The sequence below is a fragment of the Vigna angularis genome, chromosome 6, assembly GCF_016808095.1.
Source record: "Vigna angularis cultivar LongXiaoDou No.4 chromosome 6, ASM1680809v1, whole genome shotgun sequence".
NCBI classification, from domain to species: Eukaryota; Viridiplantae; Streptophyta; class Magnoliopsida; order Fabales; family Fabaceae; genus Vigna; species Vigna angularis.
This window is the reverse complement of record NC_068975.1, coordinates 26687518-26708101: the sequence shown is the minus strand read 5'-3', so window position 1 is coordinate 26708101 and position 20584 is coordinate 26687518. Positions and strand designations below refer to the sequence as shown.

The 20584-nt window shown below is 33.1% G+C and overlaps 4 protein-coding genes across 4 annotated transcripts; 3 read left to right on the top strand and 1 right to left on the bottom strand.

Annotated features, from left to right (window-relative positions):
- The first annotated feature begins 534 nt into the window (after nucleotides 1-534).
- LOC108344687 (calmodulin-like protein 11) lies at nucleotides 535-1601 on the top strand. The gene is made up of 4 exons (XM_017583138.2): nucleotides 535-696; nucleotides 856-1013; nucleotides 1133-1213; nucleotides 1293-1601. Exons 1-4 carry the CDS (start codon nucleotides 621-623, stop codon nucleotides 1425-1427), a joined length of 450 nt encoding a protein of 149 aa, XP_017438627.1. The 5' UTR covers nucleotides 535-620; the 3' UTR covers nucleotides 1428-1601.
- Nucleotides 1602-4325: 2724 nt separating this feature from the next.
- On the bottom strand, nucleotides 4326-11976 carry LOC108345083 (probable aldo-keto reductase 1). Its single transcript, XM_052879340.1, has 7 exons — nucleotides 11834-11976; nucleotides 11580-11750; nucleotides 11192-11406; nucleotides 5634-5805; nucleotides 5460-5552; nucleotides 5147-5300; nucleotides 4326-4701 (listed from the first exon to the last, which is right to left on the bottom strand). The coding sequence occupies exons 1-7, from the start codon at nucleotides 11885-11887 to the stop codon at nucleotides 4514-4516; spliced, it is 1047 nt and encodes a 348-aa protein (XP_052735300.1). The 5' UTR covers nucleotides 11888-11976; the 3' UTR covers nucleotides 4326-4513.
- A 1256-nt stretch (nucleotides 11977-13232) lies between these two features.
- LOC108345233 (probable aldo-keto reductase 1) lies at nucleotides 13233-15981 on the top strand. The gene is made up of 7 exons (XM_017583816.2): nucleotides 13233-13367; nucleotides 13459-13626; nucleotides 13727-13930; nucleotides 14027-14199; nucleotides 15042-15138; nucleotides 15226-15379; nucleotides 15507-15981. Exons 1-7 carry the CDS (start codon nucleotides 13323-13325, stop codon nucleotides 15683-15685), a joined length of 1020 nt encoding a protein of 339 aa, XP_017439305.1. The 5' UTR covers nucleotides 13233-13322; the 3' UTR covers nucleotides 15686-15981.
- A 1103-nt stretch (nucleotides 15982-17084) lies between these two features.
- Nucleotides 17085-20010, top strand: LOC108344679 (probable aldo-keto reductase 1). The gene is made up of 7 exons (XM_017583123.2): nucleotides 17085-17240; nucleotides 17343-17510; nucleotides 17604-17807; nucleotides 17904-18076; nucleotides 18836-18932; nucleotides 19005-19158; nucleotides 19677-20010. Exons 1-7 carry the CDS (start codon nucleotides 17196-17198, stop codon nucleotides 19853-19855), a joined length of 1020 nt encoding a protein of 339 aa, XP_017438612.1. The 5' UTR covers nucleotides 17085-17195; the 3' UTR covers nucleotides 19856-20010.
- The last annotated feature ends 574 nt before the right edge of the window (nucleotides 20011-20584 follow it).

Sequence of the window (20584 nt, the reverse complement as noted above, 5' to 3'; positions counted from 1 at the left end):
AATTGGTGGTTGCAATAATTTCCTTTATACGGTCAGTTTTTACGGAAAAAATACTCTTGTCTAACATGCTTTAAAAAAATTACAAAAATAGTATATTTCATTTAAAATTTAATATAATCTCTTGCTGTAATTATATTTTACAAAACACAACATTATAATTGCATGTGCCGTACGTTCTATAGTTCAGCGCTTACGCGTGGCAGGTATAATTAAAATAATTAATTTTTCAAACCTAAGTACATTCCTGACCTTGTTTCGTACGAAAACTGAGCACCTAATTTCACTAATTCGCCAAATTGAATAGTCAAGACAAAATACCTGGACCCTAGTTCGTCAAAACGACCACGTTTATTCAGTTTAGTTATTAAATTTATATATACACACAATTATATTCTATTTCGTTTTCACACTATTTTTATATTTCTATTATGTGTTATATGTATATATTATTTCCTTTTTTCTTTGTGTTTTACTCACACAACTAAAAAATAAGGTATGAAGGTACCATATATATATATATATGGCACGAGTGCTCCTTCGTCTCTGCATAAAATGAGTTTGTATTGTGGTGAAAGTTAGTTAGAAAATACCGTATTTGTGTATCATTACAGAGAGTGAGCATGAAGGAGGCCTTGAGGGAAGAACAGATTGGAGAGTTTTTGGAAGCCTTTTGTCTCTTTGACAAAGATGGAGATGGTATGTATATGTGTTTCTTCAGCTCTGTTTTCGCGTTCTTGAGATCTCACTTCCGTTTTCTTTTGATTGTTGAATTTGTCATTGATTTTCTTAATCATACACTGGATTGCATTTCTGTTCTGTTAATATGATATAAATGTTCATAAAATTGGAGAAAAGGCAGAATAAACATCGAAGAATTAGGCACTGCGATTCGCTCACTAGATGAAAATCCAACGCTGGAGGAGTTGCAAATCATGATGAGTGAAGTGGATACAGACGGCAACGGAACCATAGAATTCGGGGAATTCTTGAATCTCATGGCCAGAAAAATGAAGGTGCATATGAAATCGAATCACATGTTCATTAATTTTTATTCTATTTTATTTTTTCATATACTGTAATAGACCACGAAGTCTTGACCACGACGCTTGTTGATTGTATTGTATTGGAAAAGGAAAGTGAAGCAGAAGAGGAACTGAAGGAAGCATTCAGAGTGTTTGACAAAGATCAAGACGGTTATATATCGGCGAGTGAGGTTAGATTTGTTGATTGGTGAGAGAATTGTGAGTGTTAATTGAACTTGTTGAATAAAATGGGTTAATGTGTGGGTGCAGTTGAGGTCTGTAATGAGGACCATTGGAGAGAAGGTGACAGACGAAGAAGTGGCACAGATGGTGAAAGAGGCTGATTTAGATGGTGACGGTCTCGTTGATTATGAGGAGTTTGTGAGAATGATGTTGGCTGCATAATCACATCAACCAAAAATACAGAAAAATATATATAATTTTATGTTTGGTTAGTATTAATTCCTGGACAGTAAATGCACTTCTTTCATTTTCTATTGCATGCCTGGTAAGTTATCGTGTTGACAAAGAGGACAGTAGATTTGAGAATGGAATTGACAAGATGATAATTTCTGACCCTGCAACTCTAAAGTCATCCTAAACGTGTCACGCAAAATTAAGGTGAAAATTTCTCATTTTTATTCATCAATAAGATCCTGAATTTCAACTAATGAAACTTGCTTTGACCTCTTTCTTTTTCTTTCTTTTTTTTTTTCTTTTTTTTTAATTTATGATTATATATTGTACTTTCATTTATTCGTTAAAGAAAATGTTTGGATGAAAAAAAAAATTATTTTGTAAAAACAAAAAAGTTGACTATCATAAGAAAAACTCATTAATATAAATGTGACTTAGTCTTATTATTAATATTTCGTCTTTCGAAATGAATTGACACACGAAAGGGTGAAATACAAAATATTATGTGTATTATTACTTTTTATTAATTATTCATTTATTAACTTATATTTTATTTCATTATAGTTTAAGTTTAAGAATGCATTTAAAGATATTTTCATCTATTAATTAAGTTTAAGGAAAAAGATCTTTCAATATATGACAATATTTCTTTTAGTTATTACAAAAATATTAGTGGATAAGTGTGAACATATTTTCAAAATTAAATGATTCAACATTAAACTAATATTAATGAAATTTTATAATAGTGTAATATAATATTAAAATATTATATTGTATTTTAATATTAGTATTACAAAAATAATAAATAAAACATATTTTTTAGGTTATTAACATTTAAAATACATATAAAAATTCAAATTAAATATATTATGATACTTGAATCGAATTTTCAATAATATAAATCAATCTTCATCTATCTTTCATGAATTTTAACTAAAATGAATATGATTAATGAAGATTTAAAAAAATAAATGATATTCGATTCCGACATAATACATTTATTTTCCATTAACAACACGTAATTATAAATTCATTAGTTTTCTTAATCCACTAATTTCAAATTAGTTGCTTTTAACTCATAAACCTACTGGACGCGAACATGACACTACATAAAAACAACTCTAACTGCTAATCACGGATGAATAATTAAAAGAAATACATAAAGGAATAATATATTACGTACCAGTTACGTATAGTTCAAAATTATATAGAAAAAGATTAATTACATTATTTAAAAAGAAGTATACATCTAAATCATTAAACTCTTTTTGAGAAATACAAATTTAAAGTTAGACACATTAATTTGACACCCTTTATATGTACTCAATAATCTTGTATTATTTATTCTCTATTAAAATCTTAATACAGAAAATATAGATACAAGAAAACATGATTAGTAACCTCTGTGTCGATTTGAAGCATCTCACTTAAGAGATTAATTCAAAAGTTATATACAAAATCTGAAATAACAAATGTAAAGGAATAATTTGTGTGAATAAGGGTGATGATAAGCAAACATCTCATTTTTCACTAAATGCTTATCAAACACCAATAAAAAGTCTTTTTATTTTAACGTATATAATATAATTTATAATGAATTATATATAAAATTTAAAATATTATTTTTAATTAGATGTTATAAATGTGTATAAAAATTGAAAGTTATAGTGTATAATTTTTCAATAGAAAAAAACAAGAAGGAAACGGTGAATAAACTTTGATTTAGGGTTACCAATATAAACACAAAGAATTCATGAAGAGATACAACATTAATGAAATCTAAGTTCAATCCTATAAGGAATTGATAACACTCTTTACCCAAAACATTAAAATAATGGATTAATGGATATTGTTCCACTTTTTCATTTTTATTCAATATGAAACTTGGACAGTTGATTCTCAACATCTATGTTAAAAAACATGTGTTCAATCAGTCTACATTAGTTCAAAAATGAGATAAAAGTAAGGATCTTATATGTTATAATATCATTATCGTTCATTCTAAGCCCTTAATGTCATTACTTATACTATGTGTTGTTTTGTTGTTAAGATTTTTAGGCAAACTTATTGAAAAAGAGATAGTTATGCCTTGGAATGATAAAAAAACAAGTTATTATGAAAACTCTAGTAGAGAAGATAATTTACAAAAATTCGTTGGATTTCAATTTTTTACATATCTATTATATGATAGATACAGAATGTTAGATCTATCTCTGGGTGGAAAATGACTATATGATACAATTGTTTAAATATATTATTTGTAATATTTAGATATGTAAAGATCTCTTTTATGTTTTGTCCTGGGAATTTTTGGTGTTGTTTGTGAGTTATGTATGTTAAGAAAGAGATTCAGTTTCAATTTTTTATCTCCTTTATTTTTATTGATATTGTATATAGATTGAGGAATAGAGTTTTTGGTAGGCTTAAGATTTATAATCCAATATAGGTGAGTCTTTGCTCATTGATGTCTTAGGTATCCAATGTGCACTCAAGTTTTTCTTTATTTCTTGTAGACGTTAATTACTGGATAGGTACCTCGTTCCTCTTAAAAAATCCCAACTCCAAGTATATGCAAAAGGAGTTGGTTTCTTTTTATTAATTAGCTCATGTTGTAGGCTATGTAACAGGTGAATCAGTTATTGTTTTGTTTCATATATTTTAGGGCTATGGAGCCAATAGTTATGTATAGTTTTTCAGTATTCAAAAACTGCAAAACGTACCACCCAATCCAATAATCAACGTCTACAAGAAATAAAGAAAAACTTGAGTGCACATTTGGATACCTAAAACATTAATGAGCAAAGACTCACCTACCTCAGAGTGTACATTGCATTATTCATTGTTTTTTTATTGTTACATCACAAACTTGTACAGCAAACTACAAACTTGAACCAACCAAATATTTCAATCATGGAGAGGCCATAATCGAATTGGATTTATTAAATTCAACACGCATATTCGAATACTGATACTAAGGATTTTACATACGATGACAGACATCAGCTAACTCGTGCTCATCTCACGAATAGTAGTGCATATTGTTCCATTGAAAAAGGATTTTGAGTGATTGAAGTTTAGACCCTGGGATCTTTTGGAGGTGTATTAGCAACAGTCCACGCAAAACTAGCTAATCCATAGTAGTGTCGATTCCCTGCTACGTCATCAATGGGAACTGCCTCAGAAATTTCTCTCAACTCACTTTCTGCTAATTTCAATGATACCCCACCAATGTTTTGATCCAGGTTCTTAATCTTAGTAGTGCCTGTACTCTCCAAACAAATTCAGAAAAATAATTAAGTGTACACTTATGGATAACCACATTTAAGAAGCATACACGCATGGATAATAACTTGAGTTTTGAAAATGTTCGATTGATGACAATTCATATGTAATAAGAAATACCATATAAAAACTTTTCCAATGTGTAAACATACCCAATAATTGCACCTGATAATTTTACTCAAAAGAAAAACACACTAAATGCATGAGTTTATTGCAGACGTTCCCCAGGAGGAAAGTACATGTGTTTAATTTGTTGTGTTAGCACGGGTGAATTAACAAAAGTAAGCATAGTAGGTTTCTAGATTGAGGGTGCAAGAATCATAATCCATGCTAAGGTTTCTAGTTAATAGAAGTAGTAAGTGTGTTAATTATAATACTTTATCAGTTTATATATTTAAAACAGAAAAATATATTTAGTCACTCACCAGGAATAGGCGCAACATCATTGCCTTGGTGGAGCATCCATGCCAATGCCAACTGTGAAGGAGTGCAGTGGTGTTTCGCAGCAAGTCTTTCTAATTTCTCATACAGTCTTTTGTTCTTGTCCAGGTTCTCAGTTTGGAAGCGTGGATGTCTCATCTGATAAGTGAAACAAATATTTATCACACACCCAGATTCATCTTAAAATTTTCTTTTTAAGTGAAGTCTTTTTGATGTGGAAAATCAATGCTTTTGTTCAAGTATTTACGTTTTGATGAACACATGATCAAAGATGAAGAACATTGATAATTATTATACCAGGGAGCTAACAGTTGACACGGTTTCCAGAACTCCTTTGCCACCAAAGAAACCTCGACCAAGAGGGCTGTATGGTACAATTCCAATGCCAAGCTCCCTGTATCAAATACATTTTTTTATCACTTTTCATGCAGCTAGCTGATGTGTATGTTACTGCTGGAGAAGAAGTTGAACTTGCCTGCAGAGAGGAACTATCTCCTCCTCAATGTCACGAGTCCAAAGGGACCACTCCATTTGAACAACAGTGATGGGATGAACAGCATGTGCTCTCCTTATAGTATCTGGACTTGCTTCAGATAATCCAATATACCTCACTTTCCCCTCTTCCACCAGTTTCTTGAGTTCACTGTTAACTGTAAAACCAACGGCAAGTGCACCGGTCGCAGCGTAGCAAGTGATAAATATCGTTTTCTCCCAAGGGACTTGTGAAACACATGATAATTCTTCCATTCATAAATCACTTAGACATCAAAATGCACAAAATAACACAAGAAACTCTTTTTGGTATTTTTATCAAACAGTTGGTGTGCAAGGAATTTAACATAGAGTATTTACAATTTGTCAAGACTAGAATTCATCCATTTCATTCTCATGCACTCACAAACATCTCAATTCCATCCAATATGTGTTCAATTTCGATTCTAGGTTCAATTCATATTTCTCAATACATCAAGAACCAAAATTTATGCATGGGTGATCAATCCAAAGCAAGCATTAAGCATAGAAATTGAATACTAACATGAATTGGAACAACATCTATCATTAACATTACAAAATACATAAGAATTTCATGTTTTACAACTAATCTCAACAAATAGGAAAAGCCCTCCATGGTGGAGAACTTAGGGTTCTACAAAATTGAAGAGATAAGGAAGAAATTGAAACCATAGAAGTGTGCATAGCCTTTCCCAAGGTTCTTTGCAGCTGCTCCATGCTCCAATTGCGCTTCCCCTTCGCATCTCCATCTCCAATTCGTGACCCATCTTCTTTCTCAACCCAAAAGGGGCAAAATCACCATTGATGAAGCTTGAAGACCCAAGAAGGAAGAAGGGCTGTTCCCACAGCTCCTAACTCACCTCCAAGTGCTCTAGGTGAAGGAAAATGCGTCTAGCTCTTGGAAGATCCAAAGCCCTTCGAGTTTTAGCCATAAATAGACCAAATTTGCCACATCAGCATTGCCACCGCTCAGCTGCACCCCAGCGGCAGCCCAGCGACAGCATTCCAGAGAGCTGGCGCTCAGCTGCACGCCAGCGACAACATTCCAGAGAGCTGGCGCTCAGCTGCACAAAACTTGTACCGCTCAGCGGCAGCAAGTCGGATCAGGTGGCGCTCAGCTGCACAGGACTGTACCGCTCAGCTACAGCAAGTCGGATCAGGTGGCGCTCAGCTGCACGCCAGCTGCACCCCAGCCACAGCACTTTTGTTCATTATTCTTCTTTTGACACTTTTTCTTGCTTCTGTGGTTCATTGATTCTTTGGATTGGCTAATTGATCTTTCATTGTCCAAAAACATGTTCCTTTGATTTATTGCTTGTTTTCCTCCACTAGAATTGCTTCCTATTCATTTATTTCCAACACTCAAACAAAGAGATTAGAGGTAAAAACAAACAAATACTAAATAAAACATAAGAAAACTAGAAAACACACTAAACTTGAGGATAAAACACGGTAAAAGCTATGAAGGAATTGATTTATTCACAAAATATATACATAAAAACACGCAAAATCAACCGTTATCACACCCCCACACTTAAAACCTTGCTTGTCCTCAAGCAAAAGGTAACTTGGCCAAGAAAAACATCTACTCAACAATGGTCAAATAACTAGAAAACAAGTTCACACAATTAAATCGGATAACATTCATGAATGCTCTTCTTTCATCATCAATCCAAAGAGAATATGTGTAACATTGTAAATCCTTAGCTTTGGTGCTCACGATACAAATATTACAAGAATAAATGAACATGCTTTATGAGAGATTAACAACCATGGCAAAGATCATTGATCAACCAAAGGAACCAATCCTCACTAGAGAAAGTGTTTTCACTCAAGCACACTAGCGTATAAGGGTGTGTCATTCTCTCATCTACCTCTAATAGCACACAATTTGACTTTGCTTTTCATTTCAAGAGCCAAGAATTATCAAAGCATACAAACACAACAAGGGCTTTAGTAGATGTTGGGACAAGGCAAGAAAGGAAATTCGTGTTTCTAGGCATAATGAACGCGCAAAGAGAGCAATCACAACATTTTTGTAGTTCTATCATTATATACTCTCTTTTATCTGGAAACTAAAACAACCAAACACCAACTTGCAGTCACCTTATTCAAATGCTTTTCTTTTTCTTTTTCTATTTTTCTCTTTCTTTTTCTTTTTCTTTTATAGATGACATATATACAAGAATGGATTACATCAACCAACACCAATTCACAATTGTTACTCTTGCTCCCTTGTTTAATAATAAATTCCCCCCACACTTGAATCCTTCTAATGACCATGGAAACTTTACTCTCCCATCAAGGTGAGATGATCAATCATATTCAATAAGGTTTAAGGTTTCAAAAGTGAAGGTAAGTTTCTTTTAATGCTCAAAGGATTGCACAAGGGTTCTATTCTTTAAAACACAATTGGTTAATTTGGGTATAGATGCAAGGAGGGAAAGAAAGACGAACTTGTTTCAATGTAAGCATGCAAATGAGTAACAACTAGCAATGAAACTCAAGCAAAGTTAATTGTAAGCCAAAAGAGGTAGCACTCAGATAAAAATAACTCGGCACAAAATCTCACCCGGTTTAGTTCTTTGGTTTCCGATGGTTGTCATATACCATGCCACAATCATTAACCACAATAAAAGCAATAACACATTCTCGATATACCCACATGAGAAAAATCACAAGCATAAGTTTTCACTAAATCACAACACATTCCCAATGCATTCCAAAACCAATTTATGAGCAAACACAAATAGTTCTCCTCAAATTCATGCAAAACTCACTCAAAGTCACATGACAAATGCATCATATTTGTCAAACCAGCCAAGTCACACTTATTTTTATCATGCATGAAAAGAAAATAGAAAGGGAAAGAAAAAGCAAACTCTTTTTGGGCGGACAAACTTGTTGCTCAAATTCCTCAACTCCTTGTATATTCTTCTTGATCAACATTCCTACCTATTACTTACAAGAATACCAAGAAACTCGAACAAACACGTTAGTCCAATTTTTATAAAAACCAAGATTTAAGATTGAAAACATAAAGATGAAAATAAAAATAACATATAAAAAGGTAAAATAGAAAAAACAAACAAACAAAGAAATAAAGAAAAGAAGAAACAAAAATTGCAAAACATGAGCACACCAACCAAATAACAATTCCAATATGCAGAATGATTGAAATGGATTCCCTAAATAACCTCACTAAGATCCCTCTTGTTGCAAGATCACTTAGTACTCTCCTAAGGTGATGAATACTACTTTCCCTGTTCTTTAAGGTAAAAACACTCAGATCCCTCTTGTTGCACTTATCTAAGTCTGACACACCTTACCCAATCCCTTGGCCTAAGAATGTATCAAAACTTGCATTAAGAACCAGAACAGTGGGGTCCAAATACACAATCACGTCGTCTGTCACTCGGGTGACTAGTAATATCTGGGTTGATTTAGCTAGTTCGGCTGCTGAAATCCCATCCCTAGGACCTTCCAACAACTAGATCACGCTCTAAGGCGTACCCCGAAACAAGCATTAAGCACAAACCAAACCAGTGGAAAGTAAAAACATCTGTAGGCAAACTGCATATAAGAAACAAAGACAACACAGACATACAATTGGCAAAGAATTTCACTTTCCCTGTTTTCTAAAGTTAGAACACTCAGATCCCTCGTGTTGTGCCTATCTAAGTATGACAAATCCTTACCCAATCCCTTAGTGTAAGAAATCCATCAAACTTGCCTTAAGTTCCAAAACAGTGAATCCAAACACACAACCTCATCCCTGGTGATTTGCACATCTGGTTTGATTTAGTTAGTTCTGCTAATGAAATCTCATCCCTAAGAACTTTCAATAACTGCATCAAGCTCAAAGGCGTACCCCGAGGCAGGCATTAAGTTCAAACTAAATCAATGGAAAGTCTTAAAAACTAAAGCCAAATGCAGACAAAGAAAAATTCAAAGACAAAACAAATAACAAAGTCTAAAAGATCCAAAAGTGTCGAAATTGTCTTGTGTTGGAACACAAGTCCCCGGCAACGGCGCCAAAAACTTGTTAACTGCAAAACCAACGGCAAGTGCACCGGTCGCAGCGTAGCAAGTGATAAATATCGTTTTCTCCCAAGGGACTTGTGAAACACATGATAATTCTTCCATTCATAAATCACTTAGACATCAAAATGCACAAAATAACACAAGAAACTCTTTTTGGTATTTTTATCAAACAGTTGGTGTGCAAGGAATTTAACATAGAGTATTTACAATTTGTCAAGACTAGAATTCATCCATTTCATTCTCATGCACTCACAAACATCTCAATTCCATCCAATATGTGTTCAATTTCGATTCTAGGTTCAATTCATATTTCTCAATACATCAAGAACCAAAATTTATGCATGGGTGATCAATCCAAAGCAAGCATTAAGCATAGAAATTGAATACTAACATGAATTGGAACAACATCTATCATTAACATTACAAAATACATAAGAATTTCATGTTTTACAACTAATCTCAACAAATAGGAAAAGCCCTCCATGGTGGAGAACTTAGGGTTCTACAAAATTGAAGAGATAAGGAAGAAATTGAAACCATAGAAGTGTGCATAGCCTTTCCCAAGGTTCTTTGCAGCTGCTCCATGCTCCAATTGCGCTTCCCCTTCGCATCTCCATCTCCAATTCGTGACCCATCTTCTTTCTCAACCCAAAAGGGGCAAAATCACCATTGATGAAGCTTGAAGACCCAAGAAGGAAGAAGGGCTGTTCCCACAGCTCCTAACTCACCTCCAAGTGCTCTAGGTGAAGGAAAATGCGTCTAGCTCTTGGAAGATCCAAAGCCCTTCGAGTTTTAGCCATAAATAGACCAAATTTGCCACATCAGCATTGCCACCGCTCAGCTGCACCCCAGCGGCAGCCCAGCGACAGCATTCCAGAGAGCTGGCGCTCAGCTGCACGCCAGCGACAACATTCCAGAGAGCTGGCGCTCAGCTGCACAAAACTTGTACCGCTCAGCGGCAGCAAGTCGGATCAGGTGGCGCTCAGCTGCACAGGACTGTACCGCTCAGCTACAGCAAGTCGGATCAGGTGGCGCTCAGCTGCACGCCAGCTGCACCCCAGCCACAGCACTTTTGTTCATTATTCTTCTTTTGACACTTTTTCTTGCTTCTGTGGTTCATTGATTCTTTGGATTGGCTAATTGATCTTTCATTGTCCAAAAACATGTTCCTTTGATTTATTGCTTGTTTTCCTCCACTAGAATTGCTTCCTATTCATTTATTTCCAACACTCAAACAAAGAGATTAGAGGTAAAAACAAACAAATACTAAATAAAACACAAGAAAACTAGAAAACACACTAAACTTGAGAATAAAACACGGTAAAAGCTATGAAGGAATTGATTTATTCACAAAATATATACACAAAAACACGCAAAATCAACCGTTATCATTCACCTACCTATAATACTATTACCATTACAAAACCATTGATATAATATGTACTAAAAACTATTGATAGATTCAGAGGAACAAATCCTTAACTGTATCTTCTATTGGTACTGATAAGTCCACTCTGTGCTGATAATAGAGATCAATGTACTCAACACCAAGACGTTTCAAGCTGCCTTCACAGCATGACCGCACGTACTCTGGTGTGCCCTTAACAAACATTCCAGAAGAATCAATCTTTGTTATGCCAAATTTGGTAGCTATTTGGATCTTTTCTCTTGGTAGCTGCTTCAGAGCCTGGTCAAGCAGAATAAAACAAAGTAATCAACCATCATGACAAAGCGATTCCACTGACCCTTTATAAAAAGAAAACGCATTTTTGCAGTAGAAAATGATGGGTTTTATGTCAAACAGGTACTGAACATATATAACATTAAAACTCGTCACTGTGGAAGAATTCATTTTGATACCTTTCCGACCAAAATTTCGTTAGCATGGTCGACCCCATAAATATCAGAAGTATCAAAGAAAGTGATTCCTTGATCGAATGCATGTTTAATAACAGATATGCCTTCCTCGTCCGGAAGTGGATCATTGTAAATTCCAGTGAGACCCATACAACCGTATCCCAACTTCGAAACCTGTTCAAAAAATCAGAATACCATGCTTGCCAAAGCAATGAAATTGAATCATAAAAAAGAGAAAAACTAAGAATATTTAATACCTCGAGGCCTTGAGTTCCGAGTTTCACACGAGGAATTTTCACAATCTGCGCCATTTGATGAGTTCGCTGCAATGCCTTTGGTGTTGATGAGTTTGTTGCTATAAACTACATTTGAACTTTGAGATATATATGTATATATATATATATATATATATATATACATAGAGAGAGAGAGAGATACAGAGAGTGCAAGTGGTCTACTGTTTGGAGGGAATAGAATTCTGTTAGTTAAAGTCAACTTTTTTATTTCTTTGTTGCAGTAAATTCAACTACTTTTAATTTGACATTTAGTTTATCGATGTCAGTCAATTTAGCTACTTTTATAATTACAGCAACTGTTATGAACGTATTGACATCGTCATTGAATATGTCAGTAACGTTGATTTGATCATATCTCACCAATTATTATTCATGTTAAAATACAAGACCGGCAATTAGAAGGGGAATTTGATTTTGATTTTGCTTTTGCACTTTTTTCTGTTTGTTATCTATGTATAAATTCACAGCTAAAGAGAATATATAATATTATAAAATACAATTATAGTTATTTAAATATAACTATAACATAATATATATATATATATATATATATATATATATATATATATATATATATATATATATATAAGATACTATGTTACTAAGAGTTATATCACATCAAAACTAAAAGTGCAATCCTAAAATTTTATAAAAATATATACATAGTCATCCTCCTACTTTATGTTGTTTGTTGGATCACCACCTTGTACCTGACCTACAAAACACCATCAACTACTTACACTGTTAAGATGTTCATAGCAAACAAATATATATAACAAACAAATATATACACAGATAAAAGGGTAACTTAATTTATCAAAAAAAAATACATACAACTAAATTATGAATATTAACACATAAACACAAATATATGAAGCAATCTCAATGGATTCAATCATTAATTCTAAATTTGACCATCTGAATTTATACATTAATGTTAAATTTTTTGTCAGGTATGCACTTGTAACTGTTTCTATTGTTTTGCCGAACTATTCTCAATAGTTTCATCCTACTATACATAAAGTTAGTCTATTAACCCCTTAAGCTAAGGGAAAATTCCTAGATTAGGACCTTTTGTTTCTCAAATCTCATACCTTACTATTCTCTACTTGATCATTCTCATACAACCAAAAATAAGAACTCATTCAACAAGCAATCAGAACATGCTTTCACCTTATCTTTGTAAATAATAGCCTAATGGACCCATTCCTGTTAAAATTAAAGTGTTCATATGTCATTTCCTAATATTTATATATATAGAATTCTCTAGCAGCCATATAATAATAATATAAATTTGTGATAGATTACTTATAAAAATCCTTCTCTGCTACGTGGTTGAGAAGTCCAAATAAGCGTCGCAGTAAAGTTAGATCTACCAGCACATATTTATAGAGGAACAGAAGAAAGACATGGTACAAAAATTTAGAGAAATTCGCATAGGAGCAAAAACATGGCAGATATTCCTCGAGTGAAGCTTGGAAGTCAAGGTCTTGAGGTTAGTTTCTACGTTGTTACATTGATTTGATGTCTTTCATTAATTTGTGTTGTGTGAATCATTTTTGGTTACTGCTTTTGGTGTGTTTAAGGTTTCTAAGTTGGGATATGGGTGTATGGGTCTGACCGGAGTGTACAACGATCCTGTCCCCGAAGAGGTTGGCATATCTTTGATCAAATATGCATTCAGTAAAGGGATCACTTTCTTTGACACATCAGATTTTTATGGACCCCATGCCAATGAAGTTTTGATCGGAAAGGTCAACTACCTTATATTATAACACTTTCAACATGTCTGTTTCAGTTTAACAGATAACAATCGACAATGTAATGTAACATGAGATTTTGATTAACTCTCAGGCGCTCAGCGACTTGCCTCGAGATCAGATTCAGATTGCCACAAAGTTTGGGATCGTCGAAATGGTTTCAGATAATGTGATAGTGAACGGTTCTCCTGAATATGTTCGATCATGTTGCGAGGGTAGCCTTCAACGCCTTGGTGTCAGCTACATTGATCTGTATTATCAGCACCGTGTTGACACCTCAGTACCGATCGAGGACACTGTTAGTGTGCCATCAAACACTTTTTGAAATTCTTGATGTGAGGTTGATTTGGTGGCTCTGTGTTTTATATGTTGTTGTGTTTCTTTTGAATGACAGATGGGTGAGCTGAAAAAGCTGGTCCAAGAGGGAAAGATAAGATACATAGGATTGTCGGAAGCAAGCCCTGACACAATTAGGAGGGCACATGCTGTTCATCCCATCACTGCTCTGCAAATGGAGTGGTCCATCTGGAGTCGTGAAATTGAGCAAGAAATTGTTCCACTTTGCAGGTACTTCTCGTAGGTGTGTCTGATGTAAATGTTTTTTGGGACAATTTGATCATTTGTTTCCACAAACGGTGGAAGGTGTTGTATCATGGGCGGTCTTGTCATTTAAAAACAACATTTAGATTTGTAACACTGTTAAATATTGACCAAAAAATAGGAAAATGTTTTTAACCTTTACAATTCATTTTAAAGATATTTTGATCATTAAAAGAATTTGTAATCATAAAGAAAAATAAATTTTAAAAGATAAACAATGACTACAAAATATGTGTAAAAATTTATTGAGCTTGAAAATAATAGTACTCACCTTAATATATAACATACATATTTTAAAGAATTGAAGTAAAAGAATTAAATTTAAGAGATTAGTTTCAAGCAAAAAGAAAATGATATATTTTAGTTTTTACATTCATTTTTTAGACCTACTTTTGTGATTAAATAGTTTTACTTGCTTCAATTGGAACCGTTTAAATTTGTGCATTATTTAGGAAGTTAAATATGACTTGGAAGTCTAATTGAAATAAAAAATTTGAATGCTATATAACAAAAACAAGATTCCCAAACATAGAGTCTTAAAGTTTTATATTACATGTAGCAAGTTTTTTTATACAAGACAACTCATACTTGGTAAATCTCACATCTATTCCAATAAAAAAATTCTAGTAAGGTTTGTATTAGTGTTGGATTCACCTCAATTAGGACCATTGAAGTGTGTTTAAAAAATCGGCAGAAAAATAAGACCCACAAACATAAAACTTTAAGGTTTGACTATGAAATGTGATGACATGTTTCTTACATATGAAAACAAGTTATTTCTTTCATTTCTTGACTAAGAGCACTTACAGGGAGCTTGGAATTGGATTAGTACCATACAGTCCCATTGGCCGTGGTTTTTTTGGTGGCAAGGCTATTGTAGAAAGTGTGCCTGCAGACAGTTTTCTGGTATGAAATAAATCCTTTCTCCTGAATTCTTTTGATTTTGAAAGTTTTCCATGTTTGTTGTTCATAACATCTCTTTCAACCTACCAGGCAATTCAACCAAGGCTACAAGGGGAGAACTTTGACAAGAACAAAATCTTATATTCCAGGATAGAAAAGTTGGCTGAGAAGTATGGATGTACACCTTCACAGCTTGCTCTTGCATGGATTCTTCATCAAGGAAATGACTTGGCACCAATCCCAGGTGAGTGAATCAAACTTGCTGTATGAATTAACGATTAGTCCGAAAATGACAATTACTGGTCGTGTTCTTTTCGCTAACAACTATCAGTCATTTTTAACAAAGACCTGTTTTGTTTCATGTATTGTAGGAACGACTAAGATAAAAAATCTTGATAGTAATATCAGTTCATGTGAAGTGAAGCTGAGTGAAAATGAATTGAGGGAGATTACAGATGCTGTACCAATATCTGAGGTGGCTGGAGATTGGACTACTGATACATTTGTTAGATGTTCATGGAAGTTTGCTAATACTCCACCAAAAGCATAGCTAGATTTATGCTAATTAAGCACCTCATAGAGCTCAAACTTTTATTTAATCAAGTTTCAAGTAGCCTTGCATCCTCTCAATAAAAAGTAATTGTTGTTGTTCATTTGGCTCTTCTGTTATGTTGTATCAATGCTTAATTATGATCATGCTATTTATTGAAAAAAGTAGAGTATTAAGGAAGAACATTCATAAATTATTGTCTTTTGTTTTGAATGTTGTAAATTTTTTTTATGTAATTGGACTTAAATCTTATTAATATTATGTCTTCAGTGAATCTCCTTCTTCAATAAACTCAATTCAACGTTGTTCAAACTCGTCAGAACTTTCTGAGAATGAAGATTTGGTCCATTGTTGTGCTGTACGTTGCCAATGAAAGCTTTGGTTGTCAGTTCAAAATTTAACTTGTTATTAAAACTTGTATTTAAATGAATATCATTGTTTTCACATTTTCTTTACAAATGTAAAATTTAATTTTTTAATAACCAAAATAATATTAAAAATGGTTTGTCAATTAATGTAAATAGTGTAAAAAACATTTTCCTTCTTAAATATAATAATTAAATGTGCAAACACCATTTTTATTATAAATATTACGTTATAATTAAAATTTATTATAGATAAATATTTTCAAATATATAAATTAGATTTTAGATTTATAATAATCAGTTTAAATTGTGATTTAAATTAAAATAGATAGGGTTTGAAAAAAATTCAAGTATGCGACTAACATAAAGAAAGATAGTTTGAGATTATTGAAATAAGTATTTTTGACTAACTGTAAAGTAGCATGTGTAATAACTATTCTTTTAATTATATGACAATACAACGTTTGACTGTGTGTTTGTCCAATTGTATAAAGAAATTTTAGGGTTAATATGTATTTGAATCAATGATAAATGAATATCAATTTTGATATCAGTATAAATTAAGGAAATATTTCATGGACAATTATGTTAATCTCTTAACAAAAAAGTTAACTTATAATGAACGTGTTTATTTGAAAAATAATATATGTATAAAGCAATAAAATTTTACTAGTTATATATATATATATATATATATATATATATATATATATATATATATATATATATATATATATATATCGTTAAACCTTGTTCAAATTTGTGAGAAGAAATCATTATCAAACAGACATAAAGGTAAACAATAGGCTCAACAGATTTAGAGACTTTTTATTTTGTTGAATTATAAAGTTGAAGTTATAATGTTTTGAAATTGGCCAATGTTTAAAATGAAAATTTAATATCTATTTTTAATTTGATTAATTTGAAGAGTTAATGTGACAACATTACAAATTGAAAAGTAAAATTATATTTACAATTTTTTAATATCTAACAACATTAAACTCTTCAAGATAGTTTTAACGGCTGGTTGAAGAGTTGAAGTAAATAAGAAGAGTTAGGTTCACCAACCACATAGCACTAACAGGTGAAGACTAATAGAAGAAAGGAAGAGAGTGAGTTGGATAATTGGTAGAGGAACAAAAAACATGGCAAATATTCAAAGAGTGAAGCTTGGAAGCCAAGGCCTGGAGGTTAGTTTTTGTGTTCTTGAATTTTGATTTGATATGTTTCGTTGAAATAATCGTTTGATTTGGTGTCTTCTTTATCTTGTGTGAATCATTTTTGGTTTTAAGGTTTCCAAGTTAGGATTTGGGTGTATGGGCCTAACTGGAGTGTACAATGATCCTGTTCCTGAAGAGGTTGGCATATCTATAATCAAATACGCTTTCAGCAAAGGGATCACTTTCTTTGATACTTCAGATGTTTATGGACCACGAATCAATGAAGTTTTGGTCGGAAAGGTTAACTACCTTAACACTTTTAACATGTCTGTTTCAGTTTAACAGATAACAATCGACGATGTAATGTAACATGAGATTTTGATTAACTCTCAGGCGCTCAGGGACTTGCCTCGAGATCAGATTCAGATTGCCACAAAGTTTGGGATCGTAAAAATGGTTTCTAATAATGTGATAGTGGACGGTTCTCCTGAATACGTTCGATCCTGTTGCGAGGGTAGCCTCCAACGCCTTGGTGTCAGCTACATTGATCTGTATTATCAGCACCGTGTTGACACCTCAGTACCAATTGAGGACACTGTTAGTGTGCCGTCAAACACTTTTTGAAATTCTTGATGTGAGGTTGGTTTGGTGGCTCTGTGTTTTATATGTTGTTGGGTTTTTTTTGAATGACAGATGGGTGAGCTCAAAAAGCTGGTCCAAGAGGGAAAGATAAGGTACATAGGATTGTCGGAAGCAAGCCCTGACACAATTAGGAGGGCACATGCTGTTCATCCCATCACTGCTCTGCAAATGGAGTGGTCCCTTTGGACTCGTGAAATTGAGCAAGATATTGTTCCACTTTGCAGGTGTGTCTCCGATGTAAACTGTTATCTGCTTGATGAATTGACTGATTTCTTTCCTACTTCCTGGTCACAATAGAGTTTGAAAGTTTAGATTGCTTAAAGCTCTACCTTACTGGTTGGTTTGCTCTTAAGAAATCACATATTCAAGTTATCTGTAAGATTTATTTATGAGAAACTTGTGAAAATCAGTCACAATGGTAACTTTTGTAACTGGAGAGTTCAAAGTCATAGAAACCTCACACTAGAACTGCCGTAAAGTTTCATTGTACTCTTGATTGGAAATTCTACATTGACTAGAGATAAGACTACTTTAAAATATATTAGTGGATACGAAACTCATCTTACATGTCATTTTGTGAAATTGTGTTAGGTTTAAAGTTCACTTCTTAATCCCATGTAGCCTTGTGCTCACGTATGTATTGGTCAGGTGACTCCTAGGACTTTCGAGAGACCTGACTCTCCCGTGATAAACTGAATTTCCTCTTAAATCACAGGATAAAATCTTTCCCTTAACCCTTAGCTAACTCTGACTGAGGATACATATATGGTTTCTATAGTTTAACTGTGATGTGTATTACGAAGGAAGTTTAAGTCTAATTTATCTTTACAAAACTGGTTTGTATTTTGTAGAGATAAACTACTGATCAAATAGCTTTAGTTGCTTTTGATTGCAACCTTTTTCTTAGTGTACTCACGACCAAGTTATTTCTTTGATTTCCTTCGTGAATCTTCATTATATGACATTGGTGGCAACACTTACAGGGAGCTTGGAATTGGAATAGTGCCATATAGTCCACTTGGCCGTGGGTTTTTTGGTGGCAAGGCTGTCACGGAAAGTATACCTGCAAACAGTTTTCTGGTATGGGCTTAATTCTTGTAATTCTGGTGACAGTTGGAATTTTTCATTGTTCACCAACATTTCTTTCCGCAGGCATTCCAACCAAGGTTACAAGGGGAGAACTTTGACAAGAACAAAATCATATATTCTAGGGTAGAAAAGTTGGCAGAGAAGCACGGATGTACATCTTCACAACTTGCTCTCGCATGGATTCTTGGTCAAGGAGATGATGTAGTACCCATTCCCGGTGAGTCATGGATCAAATTTGTCAATAGTTGTGGTCAGCATTATATTATATGAAATTGTTTTGAAAATGCATTATGTTAGGAAATTTCTTCACATTCATATTACTTGGATGGGTCTTATAGGAAAATAACTACCTATAATAGGATAGAATCCATCAGTTTCATCTTTGACTATTTCAATTATCGGTCATTTTGGTTTTCTGTCAATGATCCATCAGTGTCATCTTTGACCATTTTTTCTTTGAACGAAGTTGTCCTTCTTGTCTTTGACATTTCAAATGACATAAAACTACCGAATTTCCTAAGCCAGAAATCAACTGTTCTCATCTTCTATTTTGCCTCTCGTAATTGTTGTCTTTCATTCTTCCCACATAGGATTTGTTTTTACATTGGTCAATAAATCATGAATCATAGGTTTTTCTTTGATCACGTCTGAACTGTTACAATGTTGTTACATTTAAAATATGAATTATCTTTTCCTGTGAATTAACGTTTCTAGAACTTGTCATGTGTTGTATAGGAACAACCAAGATAAAAAATCTTGATAGTAATATCGGTTCATTTGAAGTGAAGCTGAGCAAAGATGATATAGACGAGATAACAGATGCTGTACCAATATCTGAGGTAGCAGGGAATCGCACTACTGATGCATTTTTTAGATGTTCATGGAAGTTTGCTGATACCCCACCAAAACCTTAACTACTTCCTGCTATCCTTGTATGCCTCCCAATGGCAAAACCATGTTGTCTTCTTAATCATGATCATGTTATTAAATCATCAGACTGTGTCACATGTATTACGGTTAATCGTTACATCTGAGGTAACCTCTGTTTTTGAGTTTAAATTTTTTATTATGATTTTATCTTAAAAACACCTAAAAGGATTGGAGGAAAAAAATAAAATATATTTAAATTGTTATTCGTTTCAACTTTTAAATAATTATTAAAATACTGGATCAGTAGCTATTATCATTAACATCGGCCACAATGAAGGAAAAGGAGTAGCAGTGTCACCGTTTTTAGCTATTTTTTGGCATCTGGTTACTCATTTCTCTTTCACAGGTAAACTACCTTAAAATAAAAAGCAAATGCTAGCAAGTCATTTTGAGGTAATATTTAAATAAATTACAATACTTTTTTTATCAAAAGAAAAAATATATATTATATCTAAAGTGCGTTATTGTTATAACTTATCATATATTTGTGCTCTTGATTTTAATAGATAGCTCCTAAATTAAGACTTTTAATTAATATCCTCGTTTATATATTTTTAAAATTTCTTATTATGATTTCACTTTATATATGATAATAATGATAAGATATTTTGGTAATGGTAAAGTAAAAAAAATGTAATATTTCATAAAAATAATTAATGAAATGCAAGCTAAAATCTTTGAAAGATATAAAATAATGTTTTTTCCTTTAGTAA